Source organism: Lissotriton vulgaris, chromosome 5 (genome assembly GCF_964263255.1).
Source record: "Lissotriton vulgaris chromosome 5, aLisVul1.2, whole genome shotgun sequence".
In the NCBI taxonomy this organism is placed as follows: domain Eukaryota; kingdom Metazoa; phylum Chordata; class Amphibia; order Caudata; family Salamandridae; genus Lissotriton; species Lissotriton vulgaris.
Window position 1 is genome coordinate 428,541,539 of NC_141693.1, and position 20,569 is coordinate 428,562,107.

Below are 20,569 nucleotides of genomic sequence, written 5' to 3' on the forward strand. Positions count from 1 at the left end.
CCTTCAACACAGTATCTGCTGTCCCTAGCTTACCATGTCCAGTGAGCAAGTTTTCACTTCTGAGCTTTGTTAGCTTTCCTAGTGTCCATACAGGCAGCTCAGATGGCAGTTTGAGTAATAATGTAACTGGAAGCTTGTGCCCCCTTAGCACAGTTTCACTATTTTGACATATGTTGCAGAACCCACGGCTCTTGGATGACGTCAGCTTCCACCCCTGTGTCCGATTTAAGCGATGGGAGTCTGAACGCGTGCTCTCCTTCATCCCGCCTGATGGCAATTTCCGGTTGATGTCGTATCGTGTCAGTGCTCAAAAGTAAGTAGCACTATGGACTGCATTGACAGCTTTGGTAGGGGCTTGCGACCACACTTAGTTGTGTGAGTCAAGTTGTGCATTATTTTCAAATGAAATTGTGTGTACAGCTTATATTGTTCCAGTAAACCCATAAGGAGTTGTAATTGTGCACCATATTAAAACACACCTCTTTCCCCTGATGGGATCAATACCGGGCTATAGTTAGCCTAACAACTAGTGTGCACCACAGTCTGTGCATCGCTGATGTGTAAAATTGTATAAGATTTCGGTCAGTGCTACATTTATTGTGCACAGGTTATTTGAAAACCCCTCAATGTAACTTGTCCATTGGGCTAATTGTCATAATCATATTATTATTAATCGGGTTTTGTAGAGCGCAAACAACCCGGAGGCCTCGTAGCGCTAAGTACCGTCATACTAAAAGGGAAAAAAGTTAAATGAACAGGTAAGTTTTCAGATCCTTCCGAAATTTTAAAAGGCTAGGTTCACTGCGATGGGAGGTGGGCAGAGAGTTCCATTCTTTCGCGGCATTCCAGGAGAAGGAGCGTCCGCCCCATCTGGTCCGTCTGATTTTGTTGACAGTAGCCAGGAAGGCAGTGCTGGATCTTAGGGATCTGTGAGGAAGATAGGGTTTTGCCAGGGAACAGATCATAGTGGGGGCATTCTTCCACATGGCTTTGTGCATAAAACAGAGAGATTTAAACAGCCCTCTGGCCTTAACAGGAAGCCAGTGCAGTTTCCTCAGGGCAGTAGTGGCTGATTCTCGTTTGTTGAGGCCTAACAGGAGGCGAGCTGCGGCGTTTTGGGTCACCTGTAGCTTTTTGATAGTAAATGCGGGGGCGCCTAAGTATAAAGAGTTCCCGTAATCCAGGCGGGACAAAATAATGGCTTGAACCATTGTTCTGCGAGCTTCAAAAGGGAGAAGAGGCAGCACTTTTCTCAGCATACGCATTAGCCCAAAGCATGTGGCAGAGAGAGTGGTAGCTTGCTGCATGAAGCTGAGGTTGGAGTCCAACCAAATGCCTAAGCTCTTTATATGGCACTTTGGTTGAGGTGTGGGGCCCATACACGGTGGCCAGTCTGACAAAGGACTGGGAATGGTTGAATTGCCTAACACCATGAGCTCAGTTTTCTCGCCATTTAATTTTAAATGCGAGGTAGCCATCCACTGAGCCACCGCTACCAGACAGTTACTTAGATTGGAAGGGGAAGAGTCTGCCTGATTCATAGATACGACTAATTGCGTATCGTCGGCGTAGGTTATTATATCAAGGCCGAAAGAGTGCACTATATCAGCTAACGGCTGCATATAAATATTAAAAAGAGTAGGGCTCAATGAAGAGCCCTGAGGTACACCTTGATCCAAGGGCCAGACTTTTGAGTAGGTAGTACCCTCAACTACCCTAAAAGAGCGATTCTCCAGGAATGACTGGAGCCAATGCATGGCCTTCACCGCCTCAACCAGATGGGAATTTCTGGGAAGAAGAATGCTGGTGTTCACGGTATCAAAGGCGGCACTAAGGTCGAGCAACATGATTGCTGTAGTGCCGCCTTGATCCATTTGCTTCCTGGCCAGCTATGTTACCGCCAGGAGGGCCGCCTCAGTTCCCAATTTTGGACGAAAACCCGCTTGGGAGTCGTGGAGGAGATGATGGTTCTCTAAAAATTGAGTGATAGACGAGTTGACGTGTTTTTCTAGGAGTTTGCTGATCCACGGAAGGAGGGAAATAGGTCGGTAATTGGCCATATTATCTGGGTCCAGAGTGGGTTTCTTCAGCAAAGCCTTAACCTGTGCACATTTCCACGCGGTGGGTACTGAGCCTGTGGAAATAGACGTGTTTAATATGTTGAGAATAACAGGTTTGACAGTGTTCTCAATTTTTACTATCTGACAGGGAGGAGCAGGGTCTGTAGGAGATCCTGATTTTATTTTCGTCATGATAGCCGCAAGTGAGTTCTCATCCAGCAATGGAAACTCATCTAATTTTGGAGTCGTGACGTTAGGTGAGCTGGTTCCCATATCCTGGGATAGATTGGGTGAATTAAAAGCAGAGGCAATTTTTTGTATTTTGCTATAAAAGTACTCAGCTTGACTTTCACAGCGAGCCTGAGCTTTACTCGGGTCAGCAGGAACCAGGGGGATATCAATCAGGAATTTTGCTATCTGAAAGATTTCTCTAGAAGAGTTGGAGGCAGTTAAAAAAATTTCCTCGAAGTATAAAGTTTTAGTTCGTCTGATTTCTAATTTATATTTTTTGATAGCTTCAAGATGTGTAGTTTTATCTATCTTACTACGGGAAATCCTCCAGTTTCTTTCAAATCTTCTGCACGCCCTTTTTAGTACTTTAAGTTGAGGAGTGTACCAGGATGAGTCCTTGGATTTAGTTTTTTCTTTAAGGGCTTTAATAGGTGCAATAGAGTCCAAGGCTGTACACAGCCATTTGATGTAATTCTCGTATTGCAATGCTGGGTCTGTCGCCCTTTGGGGGGGGGGCAGCCGAAAGCAAATTAGCCCATTGGTCTGTGGAGACTTTGGACCAGTCTCTTCCAAATAGGGTAGTGCGAGGAAGGGGCTGTAGTGGCATAGCTGGGGTCCACTGAATGGGTATTAAATAGTGGTCTGTCCAGGTAAGAGGTAATGGGGTCCCTACTTCCAGTCTATTGTCATTACTGAAAACACCATCAAGAAGATGGCCCTTTTCATGCGTAGGCTCAAAGCCTTTCTGTATGATCTGGAGAGCTGCCATACTATCCAGAAATGCCTTAGCTGTGGAGTTGTTAGGGTCATCTAAGTCGATATTTATATCTCCTAGTATAGAGAAATAGGATCTGCTAACCACCAAGTTAGCTATTTTAGACTGGAGTGATTCAATGAAATCTCCTATTTGATTGGGGGGGCGGTAGGTAAGTACACCAGAGAATGAGTCTGTAGGTGAAAATTCAAGAGTAAATAGCATACTCTCACAGTTGGAGATACCAGCCGATGAGGTTCTACAGAGGTAATGATTTTTAAGAAGGATGCCTAGGCCGCCTCCTCTACCTTCTAATCTATCTAATCTCTGCAAAGTATAACCCATTTGCAGAATGGAGGTGATATCCGAGTCAGAGGCGTCTTTCAACCACGTCTCCGTCAGGAATATTACATCTGGTTCGTTTTCCTCCAGCAAGAGAGACATTTGCGTGGCATGTTTGGTCAATGACCGGCAATTTAAAAGAAACATTTTGTAGGTTTTGCCAGAGGGAGACTTATCTTGATGGCTGGTTAGTGAGAATGTACAGTGAGAGCAGATTGTGGTCCATTTTCAGTAGTATCCATGACATTCTCTTGGTGGTCAGTTTGCATTTTACGTTTAGCATCTGCAGTTGTTTTCCTGTATACGAAAATGCCATCTGAACTGAGCATGCCCAGAAGCACGTCATTTGGTGAAACACCATGAAAAAAGCTTCAATAAATTATAAGGGTTCTAGGTTCACTATTGTGTCTGGCTGAGATGCAGACTTTATTCTTGGCCATATCTCCTTACCATGAACATCTTCAGCACATATGTGGCCTGTATGAAAGTGAAAGGAACTCAAGGTCTCCTATGTCTCGTTTCGTTTTCCATCATATTCTCCATTATGTGAGCATCTTTTTGGTTGTTGTAATCTTCAGTTGCTTTTAACAATTTATGATATATGTGTTGTCTCACAAGCTCCATATTTAAGAAACATACCATAATGATAATCAAATGACCTGTATAACATTTAATTATTAACTTTTTTTAAGCATTAAAGTTTCAGGTTTTAAGGTGAATGTCTTGTTTACATTGAAATATCGTCAATAAGCTTATCCAGAACTGTAACACTTCAAAGAATAAGGGCTGATGAAGTTGCATATGGGGATGGGAAAGGTGTATCACAAAGTGAAGGGGGGGGGGTGGTAAACTTCAGCACCTCTACTTAGCTGGGGATTAGGTCTCAATTCATATATCTCTAGTAATGATTCTCAAAAGATATGCCTTCCCCTTTATTACAAATATTAATATGTATATAAGTAATTTATGTCAATCCTATACTATATCCTATATAAGTAATATATGTGTCAATCCTATACTATATCCCAGTATATTACCCTGGGCTTTGTCTCTCCTGCGCTCAATTTACCATGTTTCAATTTGGGTACTCTCTAGTCTGTATTGGAGCGGCTATAAAGAATGATATAGTAGTTGTAAACTCTTGCTTCATGTGGTTCTAAGAAAGAATGAAGCATTTTCCCTCTATATTCGGTTTTCTGTTACATTTTCTGTAACATTTAATCCTCACCCCTCCGTTCAGGAAGGTTGACCACACTTGGAGAAAGTTGGGTTTCCTGTTTATTGTCTGCTCAGACAAGGCTATTTTATGCACATCTTTAAGCCTTTCCTCCTGTGTGAGTGGGTTGAAGGTTAGCCAGTGTTCTTAATAGACATAGTTTGACTGTTGTCATCGTTGTCCATAACCTTTGGCTATGAAAGTGGGTGATTTAGTTACTGTGGGTTGGTGTATGATGTTGTCAGTCAGATGGGAAAGAGTCTTAAGTCGCAAATAAAGGGGCCTTAATCCTACCATGTCTTGTGCAAAATATTTTTCTAAAGTCCCCAAAGGTGCATAGGAAGTATTTGGAAAAGAAACAATTGATGGACAGAATGCTGGACAATGCAAACGTTCACCCCCAGTCACAAGGATATGGGTTAAATCCATAATTCTTTTGCTCACCACACCACCCCAGTTTGGACTCAGCCATATGCAAATCAGTCTTGACCCAGTTCCTTGTGGGAACAGAAAAAGGAAGGATTCCCATGACCCAATTCTTTTGAAGTACACTGATTACGAATGACAATTATTGAATATTATATCCAATACTTTATTACAGTTTTTTTATTATTAAAAAAGATTTTTGAGTTAACAATACATTATACCAAATATAAAATCTCATAAAAATTAACAAATACACATTAAAATCATTCCTTACTTCATATCAGAATTTCTTTTTGCATATATAACATTTCACACAAACAAAATTTGTAAATAGACAGTTTGCAATTATGACCAGCATAAAAGAGACAGACAATTGCAAACAATAAAATCACATCTGTGATTGAAGAATCCAAGTTAGCAATATACTGCAAATTCTACATAAAAACGAGGAGCGAATGAAAACAATTGATATAACTACAGAGACAGAAAAAATATTGTGTCTTGATAAAGATGGTGTGAATTGACTGGAGCCATCGAAACGCGTCGACGCAGTTGATGAAGCATAATTTAAGGACTGGCACGAACAGGCATAATATTTATTGTATGAATTTAGCAATTGTGTCTTTGAGTCCAATTGAATGTGCAACTGTAACTGACAAGGGTGGGGTCTTACAATTGTCTGTCTCTTCCCTAAGCCAGCAAGACCACTCCCTCCCCAACCTCCAAACCTGTCTCATTGCAATAACTAAGTGAATGAATCTTTCCCACCTCAAGCTGAACAACGATAAAACAGAGATAATGATTCTAGGCAATAAATCTCTCTACCATGCCACATCCCTATGGCCACCCATCATGGGTCCTCCCCCCACCCCGAAACAAGAAATTAAGAGCCTGGGTATATGGCTAGACGAAGGCCTTAATTTCTCGGCCCAGGCAAGGAAAACGGCGGGAACATGCCACGGCCTCCTACGGTCAGCGAGGAAAATCCTACCCCTACTCCCGGCACAATCCCGCAAACTCCTAGTTCATGGCTTTGTGTTGTCCCGCCTGGACTACGGAAATGCCCTGTATCTGGGGGCCCCCAAAAAAGTACTGTCTAAACTCCAGACAGTACAAAATGCCGCAGTCCGCATTCTCACAGGAACCCACCGCCGCTGTTCAGCCAAACCAGCTCTGAACGCCTTACACTGGCTCCCCGTCCAGGAAAGAATACAATTCAAGGCTCTCTGCACTACCTACAAAATTCTGCACGGTAAGGCCCCCCCAATACTACAAAACCTCATCTCACCTCACACCACCACAAGAACGCTTCGATCCTCCAACTGTAATCTAGCCTCTATACCTAGAATTAAGAAAGCTCGCTCTGGTGGTCGATTGTTCTCATACAATGCATCCAAATTATGGAACACTCTTCCCCCAAACATCAGAGCCCAACCCAACCTTCTCTCATTTCGCAGAGCACTTAAAACATGGTTATTCCCGTGAGTTCCTCCTGCAGCTGGTTTCTTGTCACTTAGCGCTGGGACGCTCACGGGCAGCCATGCGCTCTACAAATCAGTAAAATAAATAAATAAATGCTGGTCATAATTGCAAACTGTCTCTACAAATTTTTTTTGGGTGGAATGTTATATGTGCAAAAAAAATTTGGATATGAAGTAAGGAATGATTTAATGTGTATTTGTTCATTTTGATGAGATTTTATATTTGGTACAATGTATTGTGAACTTAAAAATATTTTTTAATAATAAAAAAACTGTAATAAAGTATTGGACATAATATTCAATAATTGTCATTCGTAATCAGTGTACTTAAAAAAACAAAATTAGGTCAAGGGAATTCTTCCTTTTTTGGTTATAAGTACCTTATTTCCCTTGATTATTTTAAGGGGTCCCTCTCTTTTCTCTTAACTTTGTGGGAACAATCCAGCCCGAACTGCCAAGCCAGGTCCTCCCTGGACTGGAAAAAATAATCCTGGGACCGGTTTCAGGGCATCACCCTTCATGAACCAGGCTAGCTTGAATCCAGTGGTGTAGTGAGCACGGGACCCACATCTGGGCATACCCTTCCCACTTAGGGCGACATATTAAAAAGAAACAGTTGATGAGCATTTGGGAGCACATGCGCTAGCTGTGTGTGTAATGCATCGTAATCCTATTCTGTGCAGAGTAGTCCCTACCCCCTTTCTCTCCTATTCGCTATAATTTTGTACGGTTTAAGTTTATTTATTGTCCCTAACAAAAGACCAAATTCCCATGTCTAATGAACAGGGAAAAACTACCATTTTATCGCTTTGCGCTCTGCCTCACATTGAAAGATTAATTACCATTGTGCCTAGTTATTGGTTGGTATAAACATTAGAGAGATTACATTGTCATTCACTGTATATAGGTAAGTTGCATCTGACCTATATCCCTAAATATGTCAGCTTTACTTGTCATCCATGAAAAGTTCCGTCAGTCTCTGGGAAGCGTATGTGGTTGCCTTTGACACTGGCAGTGCTTCAGTTGGTTTTCCCAAATTCACTGTGTAACATAAAATGTGGGAAAAGTCTGTTATTATTTCCCGGAGGACTAGTAAAGATGATTGTAAGTTGGTAAGTGTGAGCAGAATATAATTTACATAGAACAATATTTTACAGTTTTCTGCAGGAGTAGTGATCCCCATTATTAGGTCTGTTTGTCGTATGGCAGCTGCCATGGGTTCTAGTACTAACAAGAACAATAGTGGTGATAATTGTCAGTCCTGGTGCTCTGCAATTTTCTTGTGCTGTAGGGGTGTTACATAGCCACTACACTCTGACAATGAGGTCTGTACCTAATCCTGCTCCCTGTAATGTTCTAGACGCCTAGTACAGTTCCATCCTGTTGACTGCCTTTTCAGTGTCTGGTGAGAGTGCTATAGTCTCACTTGAGCTTCTTTTGACAGTCGTGATGAATGTGAGAGTGTGTATATAATTCAGTGAGCATCAGACTGGGACTGATCTCGGTTGAGTATGGTATTTAAGTGACTGGAGAACTTTTTAAAGGCTGTTTACCAGAAGTTTAGCTAGTATTGTATCAGCATTAAGCAGTGATACAGGGATCCTACATCTATCCCAATTCTGCATTACATCTGGTCAGAAGAACTCAAGCTGATTAATTTACTGGCCAGTTCAGGCTGCTGTAGTCCCACCTGTACCAGAGTCACAGAGCACCACAGTCTTCATCATTATAGCAGCGGCTCAATGTAGATTAAAGAATCCAATCACTTCAGGAACCAGGCCGGAATGGCAGACATATTTATAACTTGGGGCACTACTCCGGCTAAATGGCTACAATCTCCATCAAAGCAGTAAATGCCCTGGCCAATCTGCGACGCTATGCTAGCCAGATGTGGCACAACATTTCGCCCTTAGTCTCATCCCAGAGGACAGGAGGGAAGAAGTTTATTGTCAAAGAAGGCAAAAGTGCATTGGCTGCCATCGTACACGAAGCAATGGCTTCCATTAGCTCGCGGGAGCAGCAGTCCTATTCAAGCAGGGATGGCTTTGATACATTTCCTTCAGTCCATACAAAAATGTTAGACATGCCCTTTGATAGCCAAACTTATACATGTGGAGGATGACATGCAAAATATCAAAATGGACACTGACATAGCATTGTTAGGGTACGGACATCTCGTGTCCCCTTCTTTTCGTGGCTCATGTAGATCCCAAGCTTGTAGAGGAGGTTTCTCATGTGATGGATGCCAAGTAAGACCATCCTTCCTTTTAAAACAATCTGGATACGATCAGGAATACTCTTCAAAATGAGACATGGGAAGAGGCTATGCAATACAACGGAGAGGAAAAGGGGAGCGTCCCAGACATGCTCCCAAGAAGATCAAAAGAAAGTTTGGCATTCATCAGCTGTCCTGTTCCAACATTGGTTCTTCTGTCAGCGAGAAGATCCTAGGATTCTACTGCAGATTCTTTCTGGTTACAAAACAATTAGGCAATTGGAGACCAAAACTGGACCTTTGGCATTTGAACACGTTTCTTAAGAAATCATCCTTCTGAATGATAACTGCCATTAAGTCCTTCTGGTGCATCAGGAAGCAGAGAACCTCATCTCTGAGGATGTTCAGGATGCATATTTTCATGTCCTAAAACATACAAAACCTAGATGGTGCCTGCTATTCTCTGGTGGGGTGACACTATCAATTTAAGGTGCCTCAATGCTGGTTCAAATTAGCATCCTGGGTTATTACAGAGTGCTTGGTTGGTGGTGACACCATACATATCCATACTTGGATGACTGGGTCATCTAAACTCCATTAAAGGAAGAGGTTTGTGTTTCTACAGCCGCCTGAATCAGTCAATTTCATAAATGAGGACTGATGCAGAATACCAAGAAATCTTCCATCCATCAACCGAGTTGATTTTAACAGGAGTAACTGCTAATCTATGGAATCATAATTTTTGGCCACCGCTGCTGGGCAGCCCCCCAAGCCCAGCCAGCTCTGTTAAGAGCTTGGGGATTGTGATCAGCAATGATCTTGTCCATTAACCCCTTGCATGCTGCCACGATTCTGCACCTGTGCGGCACATTCCGATCGCGGATGCGGTCATGACGGCCGGGAGCCGTCATCAGCACACGAGCATTGTGTGCCATGACGGCTCCCAGTCGTCATCAGCATGCAAGGGGTTAAAGCCCAGATTGGCTCATAGGTCTCTGCTTGCTTTTTCCATCTGCGCAGAATCTGGAAGATCAGTAGATTCTTGACTACTGAGGCCTTGACCCTGGCTATCCTTGTGTTGGTAATCTCCCGTATTGATTATGCCGACTCATTATATGTGGGTATCCCAGCATATCAATTACATCATTTGCAGCTGGTGCAAAATCAAGCGGCTAGGCTAATCTATCGCCAACCCAGACACCACCATGTTAGACCTTTGATGAAGAGTCTACATTGGCTTCCGGTGTCTAAACGTTGTGCTTTTAAACTGGGATGCACCATCTTTACAGCCCTCAAAGGAATGGCCCAGCTTCCATCTCGTCAACGATCCAGCGTTATATCCCTTCTCTGGAATTACGGTCTTCCAACCTGAACTTGTTAACCACTCTCTCATTCAAACGTAAAAAGCATGGGGGCCTCAGATTTGCGGTCCTGGCTCCTCAATTCTGGAACTCGTTCCCTGTGGAACTGAGGTCTATGACTCTCTATGCACAGTTCAGAAAAAAGCTCAAGACTTGGCTATTTTCTCAGGCATATGAGTAAGCCAACTGTCCCGTCAATGCTGCTTCCTCTCTGCTCACAGCGCCATGAAACCGCTTGGTGTACGTGTGCTTAATAAATATTTTTAACATAACATCTTATGACGAGATTGCAGTTCCCAGAGTCAATCCTGGACATTCAAACTGCTTACCCCAGAGAAAACAGTGAAAAACGTCAGGCCATTGCAAAGACATTTGGTCTAGGCTCATAATGCCCTTCAGGCATACAAGTCCCTCTTGGGTCTCATCTTGCATCGGTTTAGTTTCTTTCTGCAGGGTCTGGATGAGGCTTATTCAGCAGGAGTTGGAACACCAAGTGGAAGCAGGTGACTGGTTCATGGAACAATGTTGTGCAAATCACTTGATGGCTGAAACAAGCCATTGGGTGGTGGAGTTTCTAATAAGACCCCAGAGTGGGTCTTCCATCAGGAACAGTATATAACCAGGAGGACGGATGCGTCCATGAAAAGTTGGGTGGCTCATATGCAAGGACTGTCCACTAGGCCTATGGTCTCTGCCTATGGCCTATGCTCCGAGAGCAACTCAAAAAGATGAACGGAATGTTGAACATTTTCAAACATGTGGACCTAAATCCATCATTTGTTTGCTCAACATCCCATTACAGCTTGGACCCAGCTCATCTTGACCCTGTAACAGTCCAGCCCAAACTACCAGCCAGGTCCTCTATGGACCGGAAGCAAGCATCTGGGACTGGTTTCGGGGTATTGCCTCTCATCCGGGAGTACCTGGCCTGTTAGTTCGGGCTGTACTGTTCCCATGGGGAGCAGCGTCAAGACTGATTAGCATATGGCTGGGTCCAAACTGGGGTGGCTTGGTGGACAAAAACAATGGATTTAACTCTGTTCTGTGACTGGGGGTGAATGTTTGACAATGTTTAACATTCTGTCCATCTTTTTGTGTTGCTATAGTCTCTCGAAGTGGCAAGGGAATGCCCAGACGTGGGCCCCGTGCTTGCTATGCCACTGGATTCAAGCTGGCCTGCCTGGTGAGGGGTCCCAGGATGCTTGTATTCTGGTCCACTGAGGACCTGGCAAAAATGATAGATTTAACTCGTATCTGTGCCTGGGGGTGAATTTTTGACAATGTTCAGCATTACGTCCATCATCTTTTTGCGTTGATATGGCTCTGAGAACCTGCTGTGCATAAACATCCTGGGGCTATGGACGATCAGGTGGGGATTTTAATCATTCCTTCCGATTTTAGTAAAATAAGAGTGTTGTCAGTGACGGACAACAAAACCTTAATGTATTTCATTGCAAAACAAGGAGAATCCAGAATGACCATGCAGACGTGTTCAGCCGTGCCCTCTCTGAGTGCAACAAGTGGGAACTACATCAGGACCAAGTGGAATGCATCTCTTGAAAGAGAGTCCAGGTGATAATAGATCTGTTGTCTACTGTGGAGAACAAGTAATGCTGGTATTACACCAGCAGTGTCCGTTATCAGGGATCCGAGAGCAATGCCTTTTCGACCGAATGGTTAAATGCCTTCACTTATGCCTTTTTGCGATCTCATCATTCCTAGAGTACAGCAGAATGCAAAGCGTATCACTGTACCCTGATACGTATTCCCCGGGAGTGGCCTAGCCAGTTAGACCATGATGTCATGAGGCTGTCAGCATACTCACCAGTCCGGTTGAAGAACCATCCCAGACTTCTTTCCAGACAAAACAGAGAAATACTCCACCATTATCTCCAGTCAGTGAGCCTGACTCTATCTTTTCGAGTCACTTAGAATACAGCAACCTGGATATCTCTTCTGATCGCAGAAATATCTTATAGGAAAAATGTGTGTCAAACACAATTGAGACCTACAACGCATAGTGAAAGATATTCTGCATGTGGAGCAAGGAAAAGGCTGTAACTCACTCTCCATTTGACGCCCTGAAGTGTTACTATACTCGCGTGTGCTACCCCGCAATGGTCTCAAGTATGTGTGATCAAAAGAGATGGGGTGAGGTAACAGACTTTCCTGTTCCGGACCCCCAGACAATACTTTTAAACATCTGAAGGAGTAGGAAGTGGTCAAATGTATGCATATATGTCGTGGCATGTCCTCTGTGTCTTAATACTGCTTTCACTCGCACAGTTGTGTGACATGCTTCATCATAGCAAAACACCGCTGCGCAGCTAGCGCCTGGAGTGGAGTAATAGGGTAGGAGAAGACTAAACACATCACAAAAACAGAAACAATGAATGTTTAAAGTGACTGGGATCACCAGAAGTGGAAGTGCAGTGTATAAAACTAGCTCGGAGGTGTTGCTGTGCCTATACTTTATTCCTGAACCCTCCAGCCAGGATTAAAAACATGAAGAATGGTGGTGATTGGGAGATATTATGTGCTCCTTTCACCCCTCCTTACTGCCAGGTTGTCAACATGTTTCAGCAGTTAGTTTGTGCCCCTCGTTCAGAGTCACGCCAGTCTTCTTCAGGACTCTACCGGTCCTAGAGTATGTATGTATGTATATGTATGTATGTATATATATATATATATATATATATATATATATCTCACCTCGTAATCCGAGATGAGGTGTCAGAACGAGTTGTTCTGGCACCGAGGTATCCCCTAGAGAGTACTCTGTTGATGTACTAAATAGGAAAATGGGGACAAGAAAATAAAAGAACAACTGTGTCACTAAAATCGGTTCCCCCTCGTAGTTTTGTGTATTACAGTGACATAATGAAACATCAATCCACCACAACACAGGGTTGAATACCCAGATTGCACTCTTATATTTAGGAATCGAGCTATATTGCTCATAAACACATTACTTATCCTACCCAAGGAGTAGGCGTAGATCAAAGAGGCATGTGCACCATAGTATGCATCTATCCATTCAAACAGAAGTACACATAGTGACTTGTCACTTACCAAGTTTACTCCTAAACCATGCTAAAACTGGCGAGTAGTCACACACTGGGGGAGAAAGTTAAAAAGAAAGAGAACAACATCGTTGTGGTTAATTGTATTCATATCATACTGTATTGGTACCAAGCACAGAAGTTGTATTCTCATATAGTACTTGAAAACGCCAGTATCGCTCAGGGTATAGTTACAGCCATAGTGATACATTCTAAATGATATGCGTAGCCATAGTGATCTGTGTTGAGCGTTATTACACTAGAACCATTTGCTACAGCCTGGTGAAAATTGGGGTTAGTGGGGACATTGCAATTCTGAGAATACACCCATGTACAAAAACGGGGGAGAGAACGGGGAAAAGAGAAAGGTGCCCTTGGACACAATTTCCAGGTTACAGAGGAAGGAAGACTCTTCTCATCCTTATTCTCACAGAGGATTATAAAGCCGTTTAAAAGGGGCTTTTTAAGGTTTTTGCTCTGGTGATGCTTTCTTCAGTTTTACACTGTAATGAGCCAGCTCATGCTGCCTCGTTTTGAACTCATTCACCAAGTGCATCTTAAGTTCCTTTCATGGTAAATCGTACTTCTGCTTGTTCTCACTTCAACTAGTGAAGTCAGTCAAGAAAGCTTTATTCGATTGTAGACAAACAATCATAAAAGCGCAATAGCAGCATTTCATACATGGTAAAAATATATATAATATACACTTATAGGGTTTTATAAAACATTATTAAACTATACATGCTTTCCTGAAATTCATGATCCACCATAGTCCAGCGCAGTGTAAACCCGTTGGAGCTCTTTATTGCTAAATTGCTGAGTAGATGGTTGTTCTTTTCCCGTCTTAAGATGGTTTTGGTAGGGAGTGAAAAGGCCAAGCAAAGAGGGAAGTGATCGCTCAAGGGGGTTATCAGACACGTAGAATGAGTGAAGACTATGTGCGTGGCTATTGGAAACTAAAACATAATCGATGGTGGAGCAAAAGCCCCTACCATTAAATGTGGGGGGCATTTGGACAGGGATTGGGCACATTTTATTAGCAAATCCCAGATCGAGGGTAAAAATTAGCTCATTAAATTGTTCCCCCAATACCGAATGTCGAAAATGAGATATACATGCCCCATCATCGTTTAACGCTTCACATAGTTTGTCCCCAGCATTCAGACGTAAAGTACAATTAAAATCACCAGCCACAATCGGCATTGTATCTTTACTACTGCCTGTATTTTTTTACATATTTAACAAGTTGTGAATTACAGTTTTCGTCTTGTCAGAAGGAATGTTATATAAATTAATAACTGAGTGAGTGCTTAGAATCTAGATCCATTTTAACTAGCTGAAAAAACTCAGTAGCTGCGTGAATTCTAATCTTTTTTTAAATTGATAGTGAACGATATGTAAACACAAAGGCCACCCTTGGCCCTAGCGCTCAGACTGCTGACTGCTGGCGTATGGTAGGTCCTGTAGCCGTTCAAATGGACAGGGTCCTTACTCCAGGTCTCCTGGAAGCACAAGATCTCAAACTGATTGATCAATTCTCCCCATATCGGATTTTGCAACTTGGAGGCTATACCAGCAATATTCCAGGAGAGAACTTTACACAGGTCAGAATTACTTCTCACTGGGGGTATATCCACATTTGTCCTGGTTGCTACCTTACTGATGTTATTAGGGGCTAGAGAAATAGCAGGAGGGTCAAGAGGATCATAAAGGGATCTAGTGTTCCCTGCTAGCTTTTTTTGAGCTGCTGGACTATCACAGGGCGATGGTGGACTAGTTAAGTCCTTGCTATAAAGATTAAAAAGTAAACCTGCACTACACTGTTTCACTGCAGGGGTTACACAGGCTTGAGTTCCCCTAACCAGTCAATCTTAATCCTCCAGTGAGTGCAGAGCCTCAAAACGATTAAACACTGGGATTGGAAATCTGGGCTCCCTAAAACTCCTCGTGGTCACCCAGAGGAGTAGTACCTCAGAAATCAAAGGGATTTGGTGGTATTTAAAAATATACCACCAGGGTCAAGGCTGATTTGCATATAGCCATTGTCTGACCTAGGGTGGTGTGGAGTGCAAAAAAACGATGGATTTAGGCCCAGATCTTTGTACTGGGGTGAATGTAAGACATTGTTCTGCATTCTGTCCATCAACTGTGTTTTTTGCAATTTTCACCTCGAGTGGGCTGGGTATGCTCAGACGTGAGTCCCAGGCTCTCCACATCACTGGAGTCATGCTATCCAGGCTGAAGAAGGCTGATAGCCAGAAACCGGTCCTTGGATGCTTGATTCCGGTCTGGGAAAGACATGGCTTGGTAGTTCGGGCTGGACTGTTCCCATGAGGCACAGGGTCAAGGCTGATTTGCATATAGCCATTGTCCGACCTAGGGTGGTGTGGAGTGCAAAAGAACGATGGGTTTAGGCCCAGATCTTTGTACTGGGGTGAATGTAAGACATTGTTCTGCATTCTGTCCATCAACTGGTTTTTTTGCAATTTACACCCCGAGTGGGCTGGGTATGCTCAGACGTGAGTCCCAGGCTCTCCACATCACTGGAGTCATGCTATCCAGGCTGAAGAAGGCTGATAGCCAGAAACCGGTCCTTGGATGCTTGATTCCGGTCTGGGAAAGACATGGTTTGGTAGTTCGGGCTGGAGTGTTCCCACGAGGCACAGGGTCAAGGCTGATTTGCATATAACCATTGTCTGACCAAGGGTGGTGTGGAGTGCAAAAAAAGATGGATTTAGGCCCAGATCTTTGTACTGGGGTGAATGTAAGACATTGTTCTGCATTCTGTCCATCAACTGTTTTTTGCAAGGTATTTAAAAATAGCCCAGTGGTAAAGAATGTATGTCACTAGCTTTGGGGGTCCCTGAATTGCTTCTCTCCAAGATTGTGCGCACCAGCAGGGGTGAACTAAAAGTTAACACAGCACAGTCTCCATTAAAGATCTTTTAGAGGGGCCAATCCAACCTATTCTACGGGTCATTTTAAAGTCGGAGAAGAGGGGGTTGCCTAAACCAGTTTTTAGACTCAAATAATGGAGCGACTTGTTTTTTAACGCTGCCCAGTGTTCATAGGTGTTATGAGGTAGGGGGGGAACATTTGCCAAAACCACGATGTAAGGGGTAGCAGCCGGAGGTAAGTTTAAGGTGGACAGAAATTGAATGGGGGACTCAGAATGATCCCTAGGGACAATACCTCTATCAAAGTCTATCGGCTGACTAGACGGCCCAAGAGTCAAGTCTCTGCTCACTGCATCAGAAGTACCACCAGGATATTCTGCGGTGGGTACTTTATGAGAGGGAGGCTTTCTAGTACAACCAGAACTGATTGCTGCACGTAAACTGTTACATGTAGCAATGTTCTCACCCAGGGGCTGTACGTTAGTAATTCTACAGGAATTGCCAGGCCCTGTGGCAGCCTCACTATTATTCGGGACGTAAGAGCTTGGTGATGGTACAGGTGAGTGCATATGACTAATGTATTTCTCCACCTTAGCTAACCTCACTTCAACTGCAGATAATTTTAGCTGGATAGGTTCCAGGAGTGTTGTCATCATAATTTCAAGCCTACCCCAGAAGTTCCCAGCTTGCAGCCTATCTAAGGATTTAGCTGATACATTTGAATTAAGGACAGTTTTGTGGACTTCACTCTGCACACTAGGGCTGTCTGGAGTTTCCACAACCTTTCCATTGAGCCTATGCACAGTTTGGCTCTGCTTCCGGGAGACCCTAGCTTCCTTTTTTTAGGTGGGGCTGCCACAACCGGGGCTAGCTTAAGCTTGGTTGTATGCCCTCTTGTGGTAACTGTGGGCCTGACCGGACTAACTTCTGATTCCGTAGATGACAAGAGCACAATATCTACTGAGTGTTCTTCTAATGTGTGCTGAATAGGACCAGGCCGGGGGGAAGATACATCAGTATTAGTCAACATACACGCCCATTAAGCACAGGGGTCATAGAAAGTCTGGGGGGAGGTACAAGCGAATCCAGTGACAACCTCCTTTCAGTACATTTGATTTCATTTATTAACACTGATTCTGCCCTCTGTAGGAAAGCGTCCAGAGTCCCTGCAGCCCCCTGGCCATTAAGTACCCTTCTTTTACTCATTTTGAACCCGAATAAACACAAAAGTTCTTCTGAGGACTAGATACCCAATACAAATCATAGGTTAAATTGGACATACCTCAAGTCCAGGAGGTAAGATGGATGGCCCAGTCCAGCTTTGTCCGACGCTGCGGAACCCGAGCAGCCACTTTATGCGACTCCAGGTGCGGGAAGACGGGGCGGCAACAGCTGCTAGAGCAGAGCAGAGGCCCGGGACGAAGGAGGGATGGCCCTGCCCTGCCTCTTCCGGGCGATGACGGGCAAATATCGGCCCGCCCTTGGTCCGGGCTTCGCCCGGGTGCGTCCCGCGATGTGGGATGTAAGCGGCGTTTAAAAAGGGGGTTCAGGCCGCGCCTCCCTCGCAGCTGCTGGTGATCAAATCCTTGCGTTGCACTCTGGGACTGAAAGTCCCACCAGAGTGTGGAATGACCTCGTGGTTGGTAGGGGAGTTAGCGTGCGCACCCCTAATTCAGATGGTATCAAGAGGAGCACAGGAGCAGCCACAGCCCACTCGGATTGTTCGCTGTACCCCACAGCGGTGCTCCCACAGCAGTAAAGTCACGTTTGCACTATACAACACTGCAAAACATACGTTTAATTCCTCATTCCAGGCTATTCCCATCTATGGTTCCCACCTGGATGGTTTTCTGTCCTGTTCTGCTTCTGCTTCATATCCCCCTCTTGGCAAGAAACCTGGTGGGTCAATCAGCAAGAAATCGAAAACTTCCAGAAGTAGGAGCAGAAACCTGAAAGAACTACAGCTCCCAGAAGTCCAAGTGGCAGTGCAGGAGGAAGCAACCAGGAGACACCAAGAACCGCTTGTGAGCTGTAAGCTAGCTCGGTACGATACACAGCTGGAAAATGTGGCCGTGAATGCAAACGCACACTGGAGACCCTCGACTCTCAGCACAACCTCGCGTCCAAGCTGTTTACCTGTTTTCCTGCTCCAGACGATTTTCACGGAGTTTCAGGAGACTTCAGCTAGCAGGTGAAAGAGAATAAATATTTCCAAGTTCAAGTGATTAGCATCTCGTTAAAATACACACCTTATTTAAAATACCGCTCACTGAGAAAGCGGGGGCACTCTTTAGAATGCGATCTATGTGTGGGGAAAGCAGCACGCCTTCGCTCTCAATTGTGTCTGTGAGAAGGAAACGGCGTCCCAACAACAGTATTCTGTTAGGCAGTGGAGTCATAGAGGAGCCATATCTTCACTTCACTTTAATTATACTGACCAATCCAAGATTCATGCCAAAAGTCATCTCAGACTTTTCACTTTAGTGAATCTGTTATTCTGCAGTTCTTCCTTAACCTGTCTAGTTCTGCTGAGGGATCTTTCCACTCACTAGATGTCTGCAGGTGTATCAGGTTCTACAGGGACAAACTAAGTATTTGCGTAATTCAGATAAAGTATTTGTCTAATTTGACCATCCAATAAGAGGCTGCCTGCTATCCGAGCAAGCCCTTGCACATTGGATGTCTGCATGCATCAATTTCTGCCACAATAAAGCTAAGCTTGCTATTCTGATTCAAACATATGAGTATATGAAATAAATGAAATCCCGTGCTGGAAAAGAAATTAGTTACTTACCTGGGACTCCAGTTCTCCAGCGTTGGTATCTTTGATATTCACACGCCTCCCTCCCTCCTCCCCGGTCAGATGCTTACTTGTATCTTAAGTACCATGCATGCTTGTGTTATGAAATCTTTGCTGTGGTGGACTCTGGAGGAGTGGTAGAGCTCAGCACTTCCCCCTTATTGGCTGATGTTCAGGTTGTTTCAAAAGAGGTGATATGCTACTAAGAAAATACTTTTGTTGAGGCATATGGCTGTTTACTGCTATTTAAAGTTACCAGGGATTCCCTGCCAGACAACGGAAAATTATTCAAGCCAGTGAATATATGGAAGATACCACAGTTGAACAACTAGAGTTACAGGTAAGTTACTAATTTTATATCTTGCTTACGCTTATGCAGGGTGTCAGTAAATATGAGGTTAGAAAGTAATCTGTTTGTGATAAGGTTTCCTTGTACATGAAAGAAATGTATATTTTTTGTCAGTTGGGTGAGTAAGGCAACGTAAGTCTATAGTCCAATAGTATGTCTTTTATTATGGTCCTGTGATTGCTTTGGAGTACATATTGTGGCTTTTACGCATTATCTTGCAAAAAAACATGTTCCAGTCACCTTACAATAATTGATGTTTCCCAGATTCTGGATTTTTTTGAGAGGAAGGTTAGTTTGGTATTATGAAGTGCATCAATGGATTCCACAATCATGTGTTTGTCTTCTCTTTTTAGGTTTTCTAACACATCTGCCATAAACATCCATCTGTGTTTTTAAAATTGTGCGTGGGATTGATTTACGAATCAGCATAGCTACTCTGCATTTTTTTGTAGCAGACTGCTTTAGCCAATGAGTTACCATCAGATTGGGGTTCCTGCTGCAGTAATTCACTCTTCCTATCCAGGCCCTTTTTAGGTCGAACCTAAAGTCAGTGTGCATGTGCTGCTCTGCGAGACTTGTTGTAGTGGAGTATTTGCAATTGGCTTGTCATTGTCCTTCCTAAATGCTGGCTTCTGATTCGTAAATAGGGTTGTTAGTCCCTCCTTAGTACCGCCTTGTCTTCATTTGTCACCTCCCATGGCGACTGGCCCTTTTACTTCGGTTGTTACGCGGTACCTGTTATTTAGTCTTTAAGCACTATTTTGTTTATCGAGGTTCTCTTACTGCATGCACAACGTGCTTTGCTTTCAGTCAGTCTGTGGTACGTTCTTTACAACCCCTCCCTCACTCATGTTGTCAGTGCCTTCTTTACCCCGCTGCCCTCCCTCCCGTTGTCTGTGCCTGCCTTCTTTACCCAGCCCTTCCTCCCGTTGTCTGCGCCGTCTTTAACCCCTCGCCCCCTCCTGTTGTCGTGCCTTCTTTACCCCCACCATCCCTCCCGTTGTCTGTGCCTTCTTTATATCCCTCCCGTTTTCCGTGGTGCCTACCTATTGGATATGGCAATGTTTTTAAAAAATGTATTTATATGCTAAATAAGGGTGGCCACGCGTCTCGTTGCGTGCTACTCACCTAACTCGTTAAAAAAAATGTACATGCCAAATAATGGCGGCCACACGCAACGAGACGCACGGCGCACCGAACTCAAAACCAGCATTTGCAATGCAATAGGTCCCGCATTTACGTGTGTTTGAGCTAATGGCATTGTAAATGAGTCTTTTATTGCAAACGCGTGTTAATTTTTATGACTTCAAGATAAAGAGTGTTGCTTAAAGTAGTGCCATGTCTATGTTTTTATTGGATTATCTTATATTTTTTT

The 20,569-nt window shown here is 43.8% G+C and overlaps 1 protein-coding gene across 6 annotated transcripts in view; it reads left to right on the top strand.

Annotated features, from left to right (window-relative positions):
* AP3M1 (adaptor related protein complex 3 subunit mu 1) overlaps positions 1–20,569 on the top strand; it is a 149,077-nt gene that overhangs the window by 55,200 nt on the left and 73,308 nt on the right. For all 6 annotated transcript variants that reach the window (XM_086921824.1, XM_086921828.1, XM_086921825.1 and 3 more), the window contains exon 6: positions 180–313. In XM_086921824.1, coding sequence (XP_086777950.1) covers positions 180–313 — 134 coding nt within the window. The remainder of the gene's footprint in view (positions 1–179; positions 314–20,569) is intronic.